The 13576-nt window shown below is 53.2% G+C and overlaps 6 protein-coding genes across 6 annotated transcripts; 3 read left to right on the top strand and 3 right to left on the bottom strand.

Moving 5' to 3' along the window:
- Nucleotides 1-214: 214 nt before the first annotated feature.
- On the bottom strand, nt 215-1321 carry NCS54_00670000 (Hypothetical protein; the record flags this gene model as incomplete). The annotated part of the gene is made up of 2 exons (XM_053152149.1): nt 215-838; nt 1016-1321. The coding sequence occupies 2 exons, from the start codon at nt 1319-1321 to the stop codon at nt 215-217; spliced, it is 930 nt and encodes a 309-aa protein (XP_053008124.1).
- A 1217-nt stretch (nt 1322-2538) lies between these two features.
- On the bottom strand, nt 2539-3120 carry NCS54_00670100 (Autophagy-related protein; the record flags this gene model as incomplete). The annotated part of the gene is made up of 3 exons (XM_053152150.1): nt 2539-2587; nt 2646-2863; nt 3031-3120. The coding sequence occupies 3 exons, from the start codon at nt 3118-3120 to the stop codon at nt 2539-2541; spliced, it is 357 nt and encodes a 118-aa protein (XP_053008125.1).
- A 1565-nt stretch (nt 3121-4685) lies between these two features.
- On the top strand, nt 4686-5973 carry NCS54_00670200 (Coproporphyrinogen oxidase; the record flags this gene model as incomplete). The annotated part of the gene is made up of 2 exons (XM_053152151.1): nt 4686-4895; nt 4954-5973. The coding sequence occupies 2 exons, from the start codon at nt 4686-4688 to the stop codon at nt 5971-5973; spliced, it is 1230 nt and encodes a 409-aa protein (XP_053008126.1).
- A 1283-nt stretch (nt 5974-7256) lies between these two features.
- NCS54_00670300 (Hypothetical protein) lies at nt 7257-8408 on the bottom strand (the record flags this gene model as incomplete). The annotated part of the gene is made up of 3 exons (XM_053152152.1): nt 7257-7838; nt 7892-8163; nt 8222-8408. The coding sequence occupies 3 exons, from the start codon at nt 8406-8408 to the stop codon at nt 7257-7259; spliced, it is 1041 nt and encodes a 346-aa protein (XP_053008127.1).
- A 354-nt stretch (nt 8409-8762) lies between these two features.
- NCS54_00670400 (HNHc domain-containing protein) lies at nt 8763-10010 on the top strand (the record flags this gene model as incomplete). The annotated part of the gene is made up of 4 exons (XM_053152153.1): nt 8763-9099; nt 9161-9633; nt 9687-9854; nt 9984-10010. The coding sequence occupies exons 1-4, from the start codon at nt 8778-8780 to the stop codon at nt 10008-10010; spliced, it is 990 nt and encodes a 329-aa protein (XP_053008128.1). The 5' UTR covers nt 8763-8777.
- A 2110-nt stretch (nt 10011-12120) lies between these two features.
- NCS54_00670500 (Adenylate kinase) lies at nt 12121-13123 on the top strand (the record flags this gene model as incomplete). Its single annotated transcript, XM_053152154.1, has 4 exons — nt 12121-12268; nt 12338-12390; nt 12465-12619; nt 12709-13123. The coding sequence occupies 4 exons, from the start codon at nt 12121-12123 to the stop codon at nt 13121-13123; spliced, it is 771 nt and encodes a 256-aa protein (XP_053008129.1).
- Nucleotides 13124-13576: the final 453 nt, after the last annotated feature.

The raw sequence follows: 13576 nt of genomic DNA on the forward strand, positions 1-13576 counted from the left end.
ACACCAACTTGGCCCATTTGACATGCTACTTGGGGTAGCTAGGTGCTCATCCTGGGTCAACCCTCATAATTGTCTTTTTATTTCTAGTCTAATCGCAATCTTGAAAGGAGATGGGATAATCCAAGGCAAGATGGGACCCGTGCTAATTCTTGAACAAAGATGTGCCATAGCCAGGTTGACAGGATACATGCCAAATATCTGCTACCCTACTACTTCAGCTATGGCAGCCTGTGTGTGCCTTGGCCCATCCCCTGGTTCTCAACTCCTGGCCATCGACATTTTCATGGCCAACATGGAATTCTTCACGGTCAGGTAGGAGGCGAGGCGCAACAGCACCACCACAAAAGGCAGCCACAACGATCATGGCCCAATGGAGGCCGATCATGGCCTTGAAATGGACAGCTTCGGGGTTGGGCATCGGGACGTGGATCAAGTGTCCAGATAATATCGAGAACTCGGGCAATTCATGAATGGAGTCAGGGCTTCCGTCACTATGAAATGACTTGGCACACTCAACCATCTTGTCAAAGTCGTTGTCTTGTCCTTGTAGAGACATCACTTTCTTCGGATCCATCTCTTGTTGTGGCACCCAGTTGAGTTGTAGAATGACAACAGACTCGCCTTGGGTAGTCGGCCTGATGCCCAAACACTTGAGCCCGAACTTGGCGCACCTCCACCAGCCGTAATCCGTGATGTTGAGGCAAAGCATATTCCACACTTTGTCGGAGCTGCCTGGTTGCTGTGGGTTGAGAAGATATGGCCGATATCTGAGGAGCCAGTCTTTACCGAAGAAGGCTTGGATATGCTGGAAGACTTTCTCTGTCTTCTGGATGTTGGCCTGGGCGTCGTTCCATGCGTAAGGGACTATATGGCCGACTCAAGGCTCGAATTTGCCTATGAGAACGCAGACATGCCCGTCTCGCTCGGAGCACTTGCGCTCCCCAGGATGTTCTGGTCTTTTCCAGGGTAGCGGCTGCTGCAAGACTGTGGGGGGGAGAATGAATCATTAGCTCACAAGCTTATATACCAAGCCAAGGATGAACCATCGATACTCAGAATGCTTAACAAGCGCTGGCAGACCCGTTAGACGTTGGTACAGCTCTCCTGACAAGACTCCAGTCGATAGATAGCCGCCAGGTCGAAGGGCGGACAAGGGAACGGACAAGATAGTGGCGACTTGCGCGGTGTTGAGTTTGAAGTTTGCGGTCCTCGGGTTGGCGCGGATTTCTGACTCGATCTTGATGGCAAATTCCCGTCGTATCTCAGCCTCGTGGACAGGCAGGAGAACGTCAGGCTCTTGGAATGCTGGTTCTGCTCCCATCTTCCTCTGTGGCGGAGTGACAATGAATCCGAAACAGTGATGGCGAGACCTGGCTCGGGTGTCTTCTAGACATCTTCTAAGCGGCAAGACTGTCAAGATATTAAAAGATGCTTCAGATGCTTAAGAAGTCGATGAAGTCATGAACAAGCTTGGTTCAGAGTTTGGAATGAAGGTGGGAAGAAGAGACGTTGAGTGAGGAAAGAGGAAGACGTGGCAACAGTCAAGGTTAAAGAGGAGAGAGGAATGAAGGTTCATATGCACGCAGAAAGCATAACGATCAAGTCGTCGTTTACTTACAGAATGTTGAGAGGAGCGGATATTTGACAACAGTGACATGTCTAGCTTAGGTATTCTGCCATAAGGATTAAATCAAGAATTAGAAGAGACAACCTCACATAAGAGTTCTCCTTTTTTCGTTGTCATATTCATTATCTCATGTTCGAAAATGATCATTAAACAAGTTGTCAAGAAACATTTACGAGGATTTGTTGAGGATAGTTAACCCTACCGAAGGTGGTGTACCAAATATATCCCCCCCAAAGAAAGCACAGAAGTAACGGAGAGAGTTTTCGTCTCTATGCACACAATCAGATGGGCGAACAATGGAAAGGAGCAAAATGCTTTCACGGCCAGTGGTTCCTCACTCTTGATGTATGGGTGCAAAGAGTATTCAGCAGTCCTTAGTTGTCCAAGAGATATGAGTCTTGACTACGACTGGAAACTTTCGTTTCTTACCAAGCAAACCAAGGCGCTAATCTAGAATAGCCGTCCAGGCACATGGCGTGCTAGCGCCAGTTCCAGGAGCTAAGGTCATCAGGTGATGAGCACAGCTGCCTGGAAGTAGTCATTGTTCCCATCAAGCTCAGCTCAGCGTGACTGAATCCGGACAGACTCATCAAGGGAAATGACGTTGTCCTGGTGACAAGTGGAATACGGGTCAGCACAATGACGAAAATCAGATCTTCGGGCAGCAGGCTTGATATTGTCTACCAACTTGCAGTCCTCGTTCCACTCGCGCTGTCAGAATAATACCAACAAAGCTGGACGATTTGCGACGAGATGCAGTGCAGTTCGGCCTCTACTGCATCCCGATATCCCGGCTCGAAATCAGAGTACAATAACCAGTACCGTTCAACAAAATAGAATCACCCAATACAACCGAAACGCCTTCATCATTCTCGACGTAGAATTGAGTACCGATCCAATACGACTTGCTCTTACGCGTCACCAAAGGTGTTCTCGCCAGAGTAAGTGATGTAGAGGAAACTAGACACAGACATGTCAGCAACGAGTTCATTTCCAAGCAGGGTGGCGGGAGACATACCCGTCCTCGTCCTTGTGCTCCTCGTAGATGCTGCTCATAAGAGCGGCCGTAGGGGGAAGGACCTCGTCGACGAAGATGAAGATGGCCTTCTCGGGCGACAGCTTGATTCGCTTGCGGATGACGTAGACGAACTGGCCAACAGTCAAATCGGCGGGGACCAGGTACTTCTTCTTGTCGATGGTCGCGATGTCGCTCTTCTCGACCTTTTCGCAAATGACCTATTCAGCGCGTTTGTCAGCACTCGATCCCTCGAAGGCGTCGTCGGCAGCGACAGCGATGTAGCTGACGGGACGACGCAGGGCGGTGACCCCGCGCATGCCCTCGACAGTCTCTCGTCGAGTCGCAGCCGACGTCGAACAAATAAATACAACGAAAGATGACATACCGGAATGCGGTCGGCATACTTCTGTCGGATGCGCTCAGCTTCGGCCTTGCGCTTCTCGAAGGGGTGCTCGTCCTTGAACTTGCTGCGCATGGTGGATGATTGATAAGATCGAAGGCGGTAAGTGTGTTGTTGTTGTTTAGAGTCGAGCTTGGCTTTGCGGGAAAACGCAAAAGGTTGCAGAAATGGGGAAGAGATCGAGATGAAGATGGGATGGAGAGGAAAGAGCTTAGGTTACGATCGGCTTGCGTCAGGTAGAAGAAGAATGAGAAAGCGAGGTCACTGAGCCTTAAAGGTGGCACGGCACAGATAAGCGGTCGGCCAGACTAGAAAGAAGGCAGCAACAGGCAGGAGGCGGAGGCAGCGGTAGCGGTAGGCGGACAGGCAGGCTCACTGGCACTGCGCAAGAGGGCAGGCGGGCAGTGACAGGGAGAGGGCAGGCGCGCGGGGCCGTCGGTCTAGCCCTAAAGAAGCTTAGCGCCATCAGGGTCGGTGAATCACAAGAGGCCCCGCGAGGCGATGATGGCGGGGGAGCAGCAAGTCAGGCGTCGCACTGTCTCGTCACAGGGTCGTGACGTGACGTGAATCGATGCTGAACAAATCACGACTGCTGACAGGGGAGTCAAACATGGAGGAGGCTTTTTTTTTTTTTCACTCAGGTCCTCATTTTCAAGTCCATCACAAGCTTGACGCCAAGGGGCAGACCTGATTATCTTCATTGCCTATCAAGGAAAGGACAGATCGGGAGAGCTTGCGGCTCTCAAACACAAAAAAAAAGAGAAGATTCCACCCATTCATCAGTGACTGTGTTGATGCTTAAACATCTATGTATGTACTCGCAACAACAAAAAAGCATCTGCAGCAACAAAAGGTTTGTTTCTGCAGGTCACTCGGACCCAATCCCTGAAAGCCCCGACTTTGTAAATGTTTGTAGATACTTGTGATTCTTGTCCTTTTTTTCTTCGTGGTTTTGGTTTGTCTGTTCGCCCCCCTTGCTCACTCACACTTGGCGGCTCCCCTGCCCATGCACTGCATTCCCTCCTTGCATTGGATGTGCTGAACCAGCTCTGTCCAAACCCAGTCACCGAGAAAAGGTTGGCCATCACGGTGGGAAAAAAGTAAAAGGCAAACAAGCTTGGCGCACTGTCCCCGCCACCTCGGTGCCTACCAGGGGGGTTGAACAGTTTACATGAAGCCCAGGCCCAAGCTGCAGCAAGGTCACGGGATAGATCACATGCCTCAGGACAAAGCTTCAATATCAGGAAGACGAGATATCCCAAAAGACCGGGAGTCCGGAGAAGCATTTGACAGAATCAAAGGATTCCGGAGGTACAAAGACCAAGTACCTCCGAGTGGTGCGTTGGCTTTACCGCTCTCGGCAGCCCGTCAGCCGATTCCGCCGGCCGGCCCCAGCGTCGCTCCCTGTGGTCGAGAACTACGTCGAGAGAAGCCAATTGCCAAACATTCGATTCTGACCATCACCCGAGTCCCAATCGGCCCAAACCGCGAATTGAATCCTGCCAAACTCTGCCGCTCTCTCTACAACACCCCGGCTTCTGGCGGCAAGGTGGCCTCACATTCAGGCAAAGAAACCACCTGATTTTCGGCACATTTTTCTTTCTTCTCGGCCTTGCTCTGCCGCTCGAAATATATAGGTCATGGCTTCCAGGCGGCCTGTTCAGCGCCTTGCTGCGCATCTTGCATCTCCCTCTACACGCTTCTCCCAGAGTCAATTCGCTTCTACGAGACGCTGGCTGTCTAGCTCTGCCGGTTCTCGAGCTTCCCGAACCGCTTCGTCCTCCAATTACTCCTCGTTGTGGCTGGCCGCTGTCGCCCTTGGTGCCGTCGCCCCCCTCGCCTACAAGATGGTATGTCCTCACGAGGAGCTCCCAGGAGGGCCAATTGCTGATGTAGAGCCTCGCCCAGGCTGAAACTGAATCCCTCCGCCTCGATCCATCCACCCTCGCCGACCGCGATGCTCAGCAGAAGCGCGAGTCGGGCGTTTCCGAGGACTCGCCCATGCGCCTCCGTATGGAAAAGTTCATCAGGGAACAGCAGGCCCAGATCGTCGCCGAGCTCGAGAGAGTCGACGGCAAGAAGTTCCGCAAGGATGAGTGGGAGCGCCCCAACGGTGGAGGTGGTACTACATGTGTCCTCCAGGAGGGCAACGTCTTCGAAAAGGCCGGCCTCGGTGTCAGCGTCGTCTATGGCTCCCTGCCCAAGCCCGCCATTGAGAAGATGCGCGCCAACCACAAGACTCTCGACCCCAATGTCGAGTCCCTCGACTTCTTCGCCGCCGGTCTGAGCATGGTCCTTCACCCTTACAACCCCATGGCCCCTACCGTCCACCTCAACTACCGATACTTTGAGACGGCCAACCCCGACGGCACATCACAGGCTTGGTGGTTCGGCGGCGGCAGCGATCTTACCCCCTCGTACCTCTTTGACGAAGACGCCATCCACTTCCACAAGACGCTCAAGGCGGCCTGCGACGCCCACGACAAGGACTACTACCCACGCTTCAAGAAGTGGTGCGACGAGTACTTCTTCAACAAGCACCGAGGCGAGGGCCGCGGCATCGGCGGCATCTTCTTCGACGACCTCGACGAGAGCGAGCGGGACCAGGAGAACACGTTCGCCTTTATCCAGGACTGCCTCAAGTCCTTCCTCCCCTCGTACGTGCCCATCATCGAGAAGCGCAAGGACATGCCCTTCAACGAGAAGGAGAAGGAGTGGCAGCAGCTGCGCCGGGGCAAGTACGTCGAGTTCAACCTGGTGCACGACCGCGGGACGGCGTTTGGCCTCAACACGCCCGGCTCCCGTGTCGAGAGCATCCTCATGAGCCTGCCGTTGACGGCGAGCTGGAAGTACATGCACGAGCCCGAGCCCAAGAGCAGGGAGCAGCGCCTGGTGGAGGTTCTCCGTGATCCCAAGGAGTGGGTTTAAGCCAATGTTGGATTTATTGAATGAGATATGGAAAGGAAATGGTTACGAGTACGTATGTGAAAGGCGGAGCGATTGGTTTAGTGTATCATACCTTGGACTGTGAGGGTCATAGATGGAAGAGCCCAGGGCTGTATAAACAAAAAAAATATGGATGGATGATCCAAAAGGCAAGAACAGAATAAAAATAATCATTAAATAAATATTTTCAACACTGCTCTACTCGGTCTTGTCAGTATGGGTGGTTGTCCAAGTCGCCAGGCTCACGATTGGTGATGATCAACTCAGTCATCACACCTTCTCTCTGTGGAGCCCAGTCTTTCTCTTCACCCTCACTTCACCATGTGACAAACATCAAGGCAATGGAGCATCTTCCTTCTCATCGCCAACTGGTAACAACTCTCATAACCTCCATCTCCGCCATCACACCGTCAACAAGCGCCAGCGAAACGACATCATCACAGCCGCCTCCGCCCGCTCAACCACCATCCACATCGCCCCTCCAAGCAATCCCACCCTCACAACGCCCTCTCCTGCTCACGCTACATGTTCTCTTTCCAAATCTCCTCCTCCCGGCTCTAGATCTAATTGATCGGGGGCTTGTCACTCGGCTAGTACGGAAGTACTCTGCCGCACAAGATGAACAACCAGGCGGGGATGAACAACCAGTGTCTGGAGGCTTGAACGCTTCAAGTAAACCAAAGGACGACATCTTTATCGTGCGCTCGCTTGCTTCAACGCTGTCCCGTCGCACTCGCGACTTCACCCTGTCTTCAAAACGATCCGTTGTCCATCTCAATGCATGGAACTGCTCCTGCGCAAGCTTCACCTTTGATGCTTTCCCGAGCCATCCAGCACCAGCAACAGAACAGATGGAGTGTCCCTCACAAGATGAGTGGTCGTTTGGTGGACTAGGTCTAAACCCATCCGGCGATGTACCACCTTGTTGCAAGCATCTACTCGCTTGCTTACTTGTAGACAAGTGGCCGGCAATACTGGGTCAATATGTCGAGGACCGAGAGATCTCGAGGGAAGAGATGGCAGGCATAGTTGCAGACCTGTGATACGGGCAATTCTAGCAATGGATGCCAGGAATCTGTTAATACCAGGGCGATGTCCGGCAGATTATCCTTGTTCCGTCCTCTAAACCCCGGTTTGATGTGATCAATGTACAAAAGGCGCTTTACCTTAACCCTTGGCCGATACCGCCGTGGTTCCCTCCTCCAGACGCCAAAGAGCTTCTGCACCCAAATCTATGCCCTTCTACAGTCACTTAGCTTCCTTCTTTATTTCTTCGCCTCCTTCTCCTTGGTCTCCTTGTCCTTGTCGGCGCCCTCCTTGGACTCGCCGCTCGCGCCATTGGTGCCCTCCTTCTTCTCGTCCTTGCCGTTGACCTCCTCCTTCTTGGCCTCCTTGTCCTCCTGCTGTTGCCGGTTCTGGATCTTGTTCTCGATCAGGTCGTGGAATGCCGTAATCGCGCGTATCAAACTGCTCAGGTAAATAGCCATGAGCTGGTCGTTGGTCTTGATGCTCATCGCATATGAAAGCTCGCCAGCGCCCGACTTGCTGTCTCCCTCGGCCGAGGTGAGGTTGGGAAGCAGGTTGAAGACGTCCTGCAGGTTGCCCAGAATGGCGTGGTTGACTGGCAATTGCTTGTCGAGGACCTTCTGGAGATAGGCTCCAATATCTCGCAGGCGGAGGTGTAGACCCTGGAGCGATTGCAGCTGGTTGGTGATTCGTGTGGATAGGGTTCCCGCAGCAACGTCGCGGATGTCTCTTAGCAGATGCTCGACGCCAATCTCTTCTGCCTCCTCGGCCTCGATGATTGAAGGGGTGTGAACAAACGTTCGCGAGGTGGTTGTGCCATCCTAAGTCATGTCAGTCTGGGCAAGTTGGTCGCTAGGCACGGTTCATGACGCACATCCTTGATCTCCTCAACGGCAAAGTAAGCATCTGTGGGAACGCCCGACTCCTTGGGCTGCACGTCGATGATGACGAGGAGGGGGTTAGGTGTGTAGCGCTTGAAGAGCTCGTTGATCTCCAAGTCGGATGCGCGCAGCTTGGGGCCGGTGTGGTACCAGCCTATCAGCTTCTCTCGGGCGTTGACCTTCTTGAACATGTCGTTCATCGACTCGACATAGTTGTGGTCAAGGAACCACACTGAGGGGTCCTTGTCGTCTTCTTCAAAGGGAACTGCAGTCTCATTGTAAGCGCCCATCGCCTGCCATTCCATGACACCAGGGCAACGTACCAGCAAAGCTGTTGGATACTCTCACGTCCTTGCCATCGTTCTGGCCCAGCAGGACACCCACGACACGTCGCTTTGTCTTGGTAGAAGTGGTTCGGTTGTAGTGGTCGACCGCAGAGAGGAGAACGAGGGGCGCAACGGTGACGTTTCGAGTGACGAGGGAGAGTGTTTCTGCTGTTGTGGCAGGCATCGTTGCTATGTCGTCGGGGAGGTATTACAACGGATGCGTGTCTGGGAGAGGAATAGGATTCGGTGCGCGATCTCTGTCGTGCGGCGCGGCGAGTTTGAAGGCAGAGTCGAGATGTTGATGCAGTGATTATTGTGGTCGCACGTACGTAGTCTTGAGGCTGCCTTCCTGGAGAGGGTAGCTTAGCTCCCGATTGGGCCAGGCTGATTGATGGATCAAAGCTCGAGCCTTGCGGTGCCACATCACGTGCAGTTCGATTTTCAGCCCAGGAGCTCTCACAAAGCCCCACAAATATTTTTTTCAATTGAAGCACACCCCTTCCCAAAACTTCGCCCTAACCACATCACTCAACATCCCCACTTCTTCTCAGACATGGCATTCTCCTGGACCAATCCACTGGGTGCTCTGCCACCCATCCCCTCGCATCCAGTAGCTCCATCAGACCTATCATCGACGATTTCTAACTACACCACCTTCGCAGCCGCCGAGGACCAGGCTGACCGGCTTCTCGAATTGTTTGGCAGCCCCGCACATGAGGACGACCAGAAAGTAGTGACGCTATTGCGAACATTCAGGAGGTATCTGCCGAAGGAAGGGCAGAGGGCCTTGAACACCGATATCATTGCAATCAGCCGCGACGATGTCAAGCTTCGAGATCTAGCCAGGCACATTCGGGAGGCTGTGCTCAAGCCCAGTAAGTCACCCACCCCGGCTATCTGCCTTACTGGTCAGCTCTCTAGCTAATGCCCCTCTAGTGAAGGTTGCTGGTGGCCAACAGCCACAATCTCTCATCACACCCCCGACCTATGCCCAAGCTGCTGCCGATATCACCGCCTCTATGTCTAGCCTTCTACCATCTTCCAGACTTGATCAAGCAAACCTGAAGCGCACTTGTCTCCGACGAGATGGGTATCGGTGCGTTTACAGCGGGGCATACGACCGCAAGGCTAAGAAGGAGCTTCCCGACCTGCCCCGTGACGCAGTTCTTACCAAGACAGAGTGCGCCCATATTCTACCTTTCTCTCTTAGCAAGTTTGATAGTAGGAGTGCGCTAGAGACGCAGAACAAGGCTGTTATCTGGTGTGCATTATATCGATATTTCCCTGCCCTCAAGGGTAAGATTGGCACCGAAAGCATCAACCAACCGAGTAATGCCTTTACTCTGGGGTCTACTTTGCATGCAGACTTTGGGGAGTACCACGTTTACTTTAGTCCCAAAAATGACCTGGTATGGATAGCAAACTATTCTTTCTCTAATAATATCTAACACTCTACCAATAGGAAAATACGTATACGATGACTTCAATCGAAGGTTACCAACTTCTCAGCGCCACCCGGGTACCAGGTCTCAATGGCGACGTCATGGAGCTTCAGTCTCATGATCCCACTACGCCCCTGCCCAACCCCGAGTTCTTGAAGGTTCATGCTCGAATTTCACAGATACTTGAAGTAAGTGGCATTGGCCGTGAGGTAGAGCAAGAACTAGATGCAGCTGCATTTGACCCTGATAATATGAATCCTGATGGCTCTACTGATATAACATCTGTTATTCACCGGAAGATGCTGATGGATGTTTAGTGTGTTAAGTACCACTCTTGTCTTTGATCAGGTGGAGGGCTCAGAAGGGATCAAGCGTTTAATGTGAGGGAAGGAACAAGGAGAAAGCTTTAGCAAACAGAAAACTGCAACCTCGCCTCTGTCCGGCGTGGCTTCTTTTGTTGACCCTGCATTGGTCTGACATCATTGCCTCGGTGAGTGATGTTCGGCCGAAGACTCTCCATTGCCGTGTCTTGTATAAGATATGCATTTGCATTTGAGTGCTTCACACTGCTACAGACACCACCCAGGTCGTCGGATATCCAAGCATGGCCATGCTACCATGGCAAGCAACTGGTTGGGGGAATTTCCTTTCTTGAACCGACTTCGCTCATCCCGAATATTCTACTTTGGGTAAGCGGGCGAATGTTGAGAGAAGTGTATCCACCAGCCGGGACGCTCACCTTGACCTCGGCGCCAACCGGAGAGTGCTGGTCTCTGTCGACGAAGGCAATTATCAACAAGCAAGAGCAGAAGCCCTGACGGCAAGCCTCAATCAGGGTCCAGCATTGAACTCTACGTAATGCGCTATCAAGATGTAGGTGCGGCAACTGGCAGGCAATTCGCAGTCTTGGTAGCCTTGGTTCGGGTTATTTCCTTGGGGGAGCGGAAAGATGGAGGCTAACGTCCAAGGGGAACGAATTGGGGTCTTGTTGAAGCCGGCTATGGCCACGCCTACGCGTGTACGCAAAGCAATGGAGGCAACGGCCAACGAGAGAGCGGTAGCAGTAACTACTGGAATAGGTAGTTATTTACACTACACACGGGACGCGGCGGCGGCAACAAGCAGGGCGAAGGCCGGCATATGTTGACTACCGGGTCAGTGGTCCTTGCGCTCCAGCCCGTGGTGAGCAAGCAATTCTGTATTACATGCCGGTCGGAGTGTGGCCGCGCCAGAGGTGTTTGACCGATGAGCGGCGAGTGCGACATTGTAGACGGGACGGCGGTGCTTTGCTCGGATCAAGGGACCGTGGCATCCCAGCCCTTTGAGCCTCGGCCCTGATGACCGAGCAAACTCCGGTCGTCACTACGTACTGTAGGTAGCCCAGCCTCGAGCGATTCGAGCCAGATTCGCGATTGATGCCGCCTCGGCGAAGTTCGATTGGCTACGATTTCAATATGATCCACGACTTCGCACCTGGGGAGCTGATGGAGCCTATCTCGACGACGGACATGTTCCGGGACGAGGAGCTTCCTTTCAGCCTACCCTAGGTATAACAGCTTTGTGTAGTGAAGCAATTCCGAATGGCGAGAGTGACACGGATTTATTTCGCAGATCAAAAAACGCTTGCCCCCATATATGATTGCTTGTATCGCGTGCTACCTAGTTCACCGTATGTCGGATGTGTCGCATAGTCCAGAATGGGTAATTGAAGAAGCCAAGAGTGTGATAGTTGGAGCTTGGTCAGGTCACGAACAGGTGGTGGTGTCTATTGCGCCGGAGCCGTACCGAGTACCGGCGGCAGCGATGGATGGGGGGTCTTGCTTAGGTAGTACGTAGCTGGGGGCGGTACCTGTTGAATGTGCCGAATATTATATGGACATGTGTTGCCTTGAGTTGTCGGCTTGAAGACGGGGATTTTTGATGTTTGTGTTGTCGTCGACACCGACATGGACCCCAATATCCGTCACGCTACAATATCGTGACCTTGACAGCACAATTCAACATCTCGTAGAAGAACAAATATCTCGTCTACAACAATCAAGCACAGACATTTCCCGTCCACTACGTACGGATAAAAAGCCGCTCTCACTCACGCTCAGGCCCGCGAGAGGCGTCTCCCCAGCATATCCATGCCGGAAACAGGGGTGTACCCCCATCCATCGCCTTCCAGCAGAAACCGCGTGCATCGGGCCAATCAACGCCGACCCAAGCTCCCCCCCAAAAACCTCCCATCCTCCGGCTACGCACCAAGATTTCCCTTGTCTCGCCCGTCGTTGACTTTAACCTCGCTTTTTTCCCTCTTCTCGTCTCCCCTCGCCTTAACCTCCCGCCCTCTCGTCTCCAAAACATCCCTCGCCGCCGCCGTCTTCAATCCGCCGTCTTCTCTGAAGCTGCCCCCTCAATTGCCGCCAGAAAACCTCCCAGAGTCCCCCTCATCCTCCTGCAGTCGCAACAATGGGTTTCGTCGAAGATGAGTTGAAGCAGCTCAAGAGCGTCATCAGCTCTCTTGACTCGCGCATCAAGACCCTCGAGGCGCGAGCTACTGGCTCTCCCGTCTCTACCGAGGAGATTCGAATGATTCTCATCGGTCCTCCCGGTGCTGGTAAGTGATTTTTTTTCTTCTTGTCGTTGCGATATCCCCTCCAGTGCCGTGCTGACCAACTCCTCACAGGAAAGGGAACACAGGCCCCCAAGATCAAGGAGAAGTTCTCCTGCTGCCATCTGGTATGTCAATTCCCGTCGCGACACATCCTCAAGCAAGAATTCGCCGTTCTAACGTGCCCCTCTTCGATGCGCAGGCTACCGGTGACATGCTGCGATCGCAGGTCGCCAAGAAGACTCCCCTCGGTGTCGAGGCCAAGAAGATTATGGACCAGGGCGGTCTGGTCAGCGACGAGATCATGATTGGCATGATCCGGGAGGAGCTCAACCACAACCAGGAGTGCCAGGGCGGGTGAGTTAAAATTTCTTCGGGTTCCGTGCTCGGGATCCTGGTATACCTCGGTTTCTCTGTTCAGCTGCTGACAATACCCTCCACGACAGCTTCATCCTCGACGGCTTCCCCCGAACAGTTCCCCAGGCCGAGGGTCTCGATGCCATGCTTCAGGAGCGCAACCAGAAGCTCCAGCACGCCGTCGAGCTCAAGATTGACGACTCTCTCCTCGTCGCCCGCATCACTGGCCGTCTAGTCCACCCCGCCTCCGGCCGCTCATACCACACCACCTTCAACCCCCCCAAGCAGTACATGAAGGATGACATCACCGGCGAGCCTCTGATCCAGCGAAGTGACGACAACGCTGAAGCCCTCAAGAAGCGTCTCGTCACCTACCACAAGCAGACTGAGCCCGTTGTGGGTTACTACAAGAAGACCGGCATCTGGCACGGTGTCGACGCCAGCCAAGAGCCTGGCCAGGTGTGGAAGTCCATGCTCAACATCCTCAACGAGAAGAGGGCTTAGAGCGGAGAGAGTGTGTGTCTGTGTGTCATGAGGGAGTGGTGTAGCCCGGTCGGCTTCACGTCGCTGGCGAGACGCCCCCGCCGAAGTTATTTAAAAAAGAGTAGGCGGGGTGCGTCTTGGATATATGAACGGTATGGATGAAATGCAAACTGGCACGAAACGAGGGAAGGGCGCGAAAAGGGAGAAGGGGAGTCCAGTCCTCCAGGCCAAAGAGGCGTTAACGGTAGAGGGTTTTGCCCGGTGGCCTTGGGGTTCCTGTGTAGATTAAAAGCTACCGAGACGACGCTTTGCCATGTATCACACTTGTCTTTTTTTACTGCTAGTTTCAAACAAACAAAAAGGTTGGGCATTTTGAAGCTCCGAGCTTTTTGATATACTTCACCGTCTCGTCTCCTACTCTTCATCACCACCAACATGACACGTACTAGTAGCCACAATGCACGCCTCTGTACT

The sequence above is a fragment of the Fusarium falciforme genome, chromosome 5 (assembly GCF_026873545.1).
Source record: "Fusarium falciforme chromosome 5, complete sequence".
Taxonomy (NCBI): Eukaryota; Fungi; Ascomycota; class Sordariomycetes; order Hypocreales; family Nectriaceae; genus Fusarium; species Fusarium falciforme.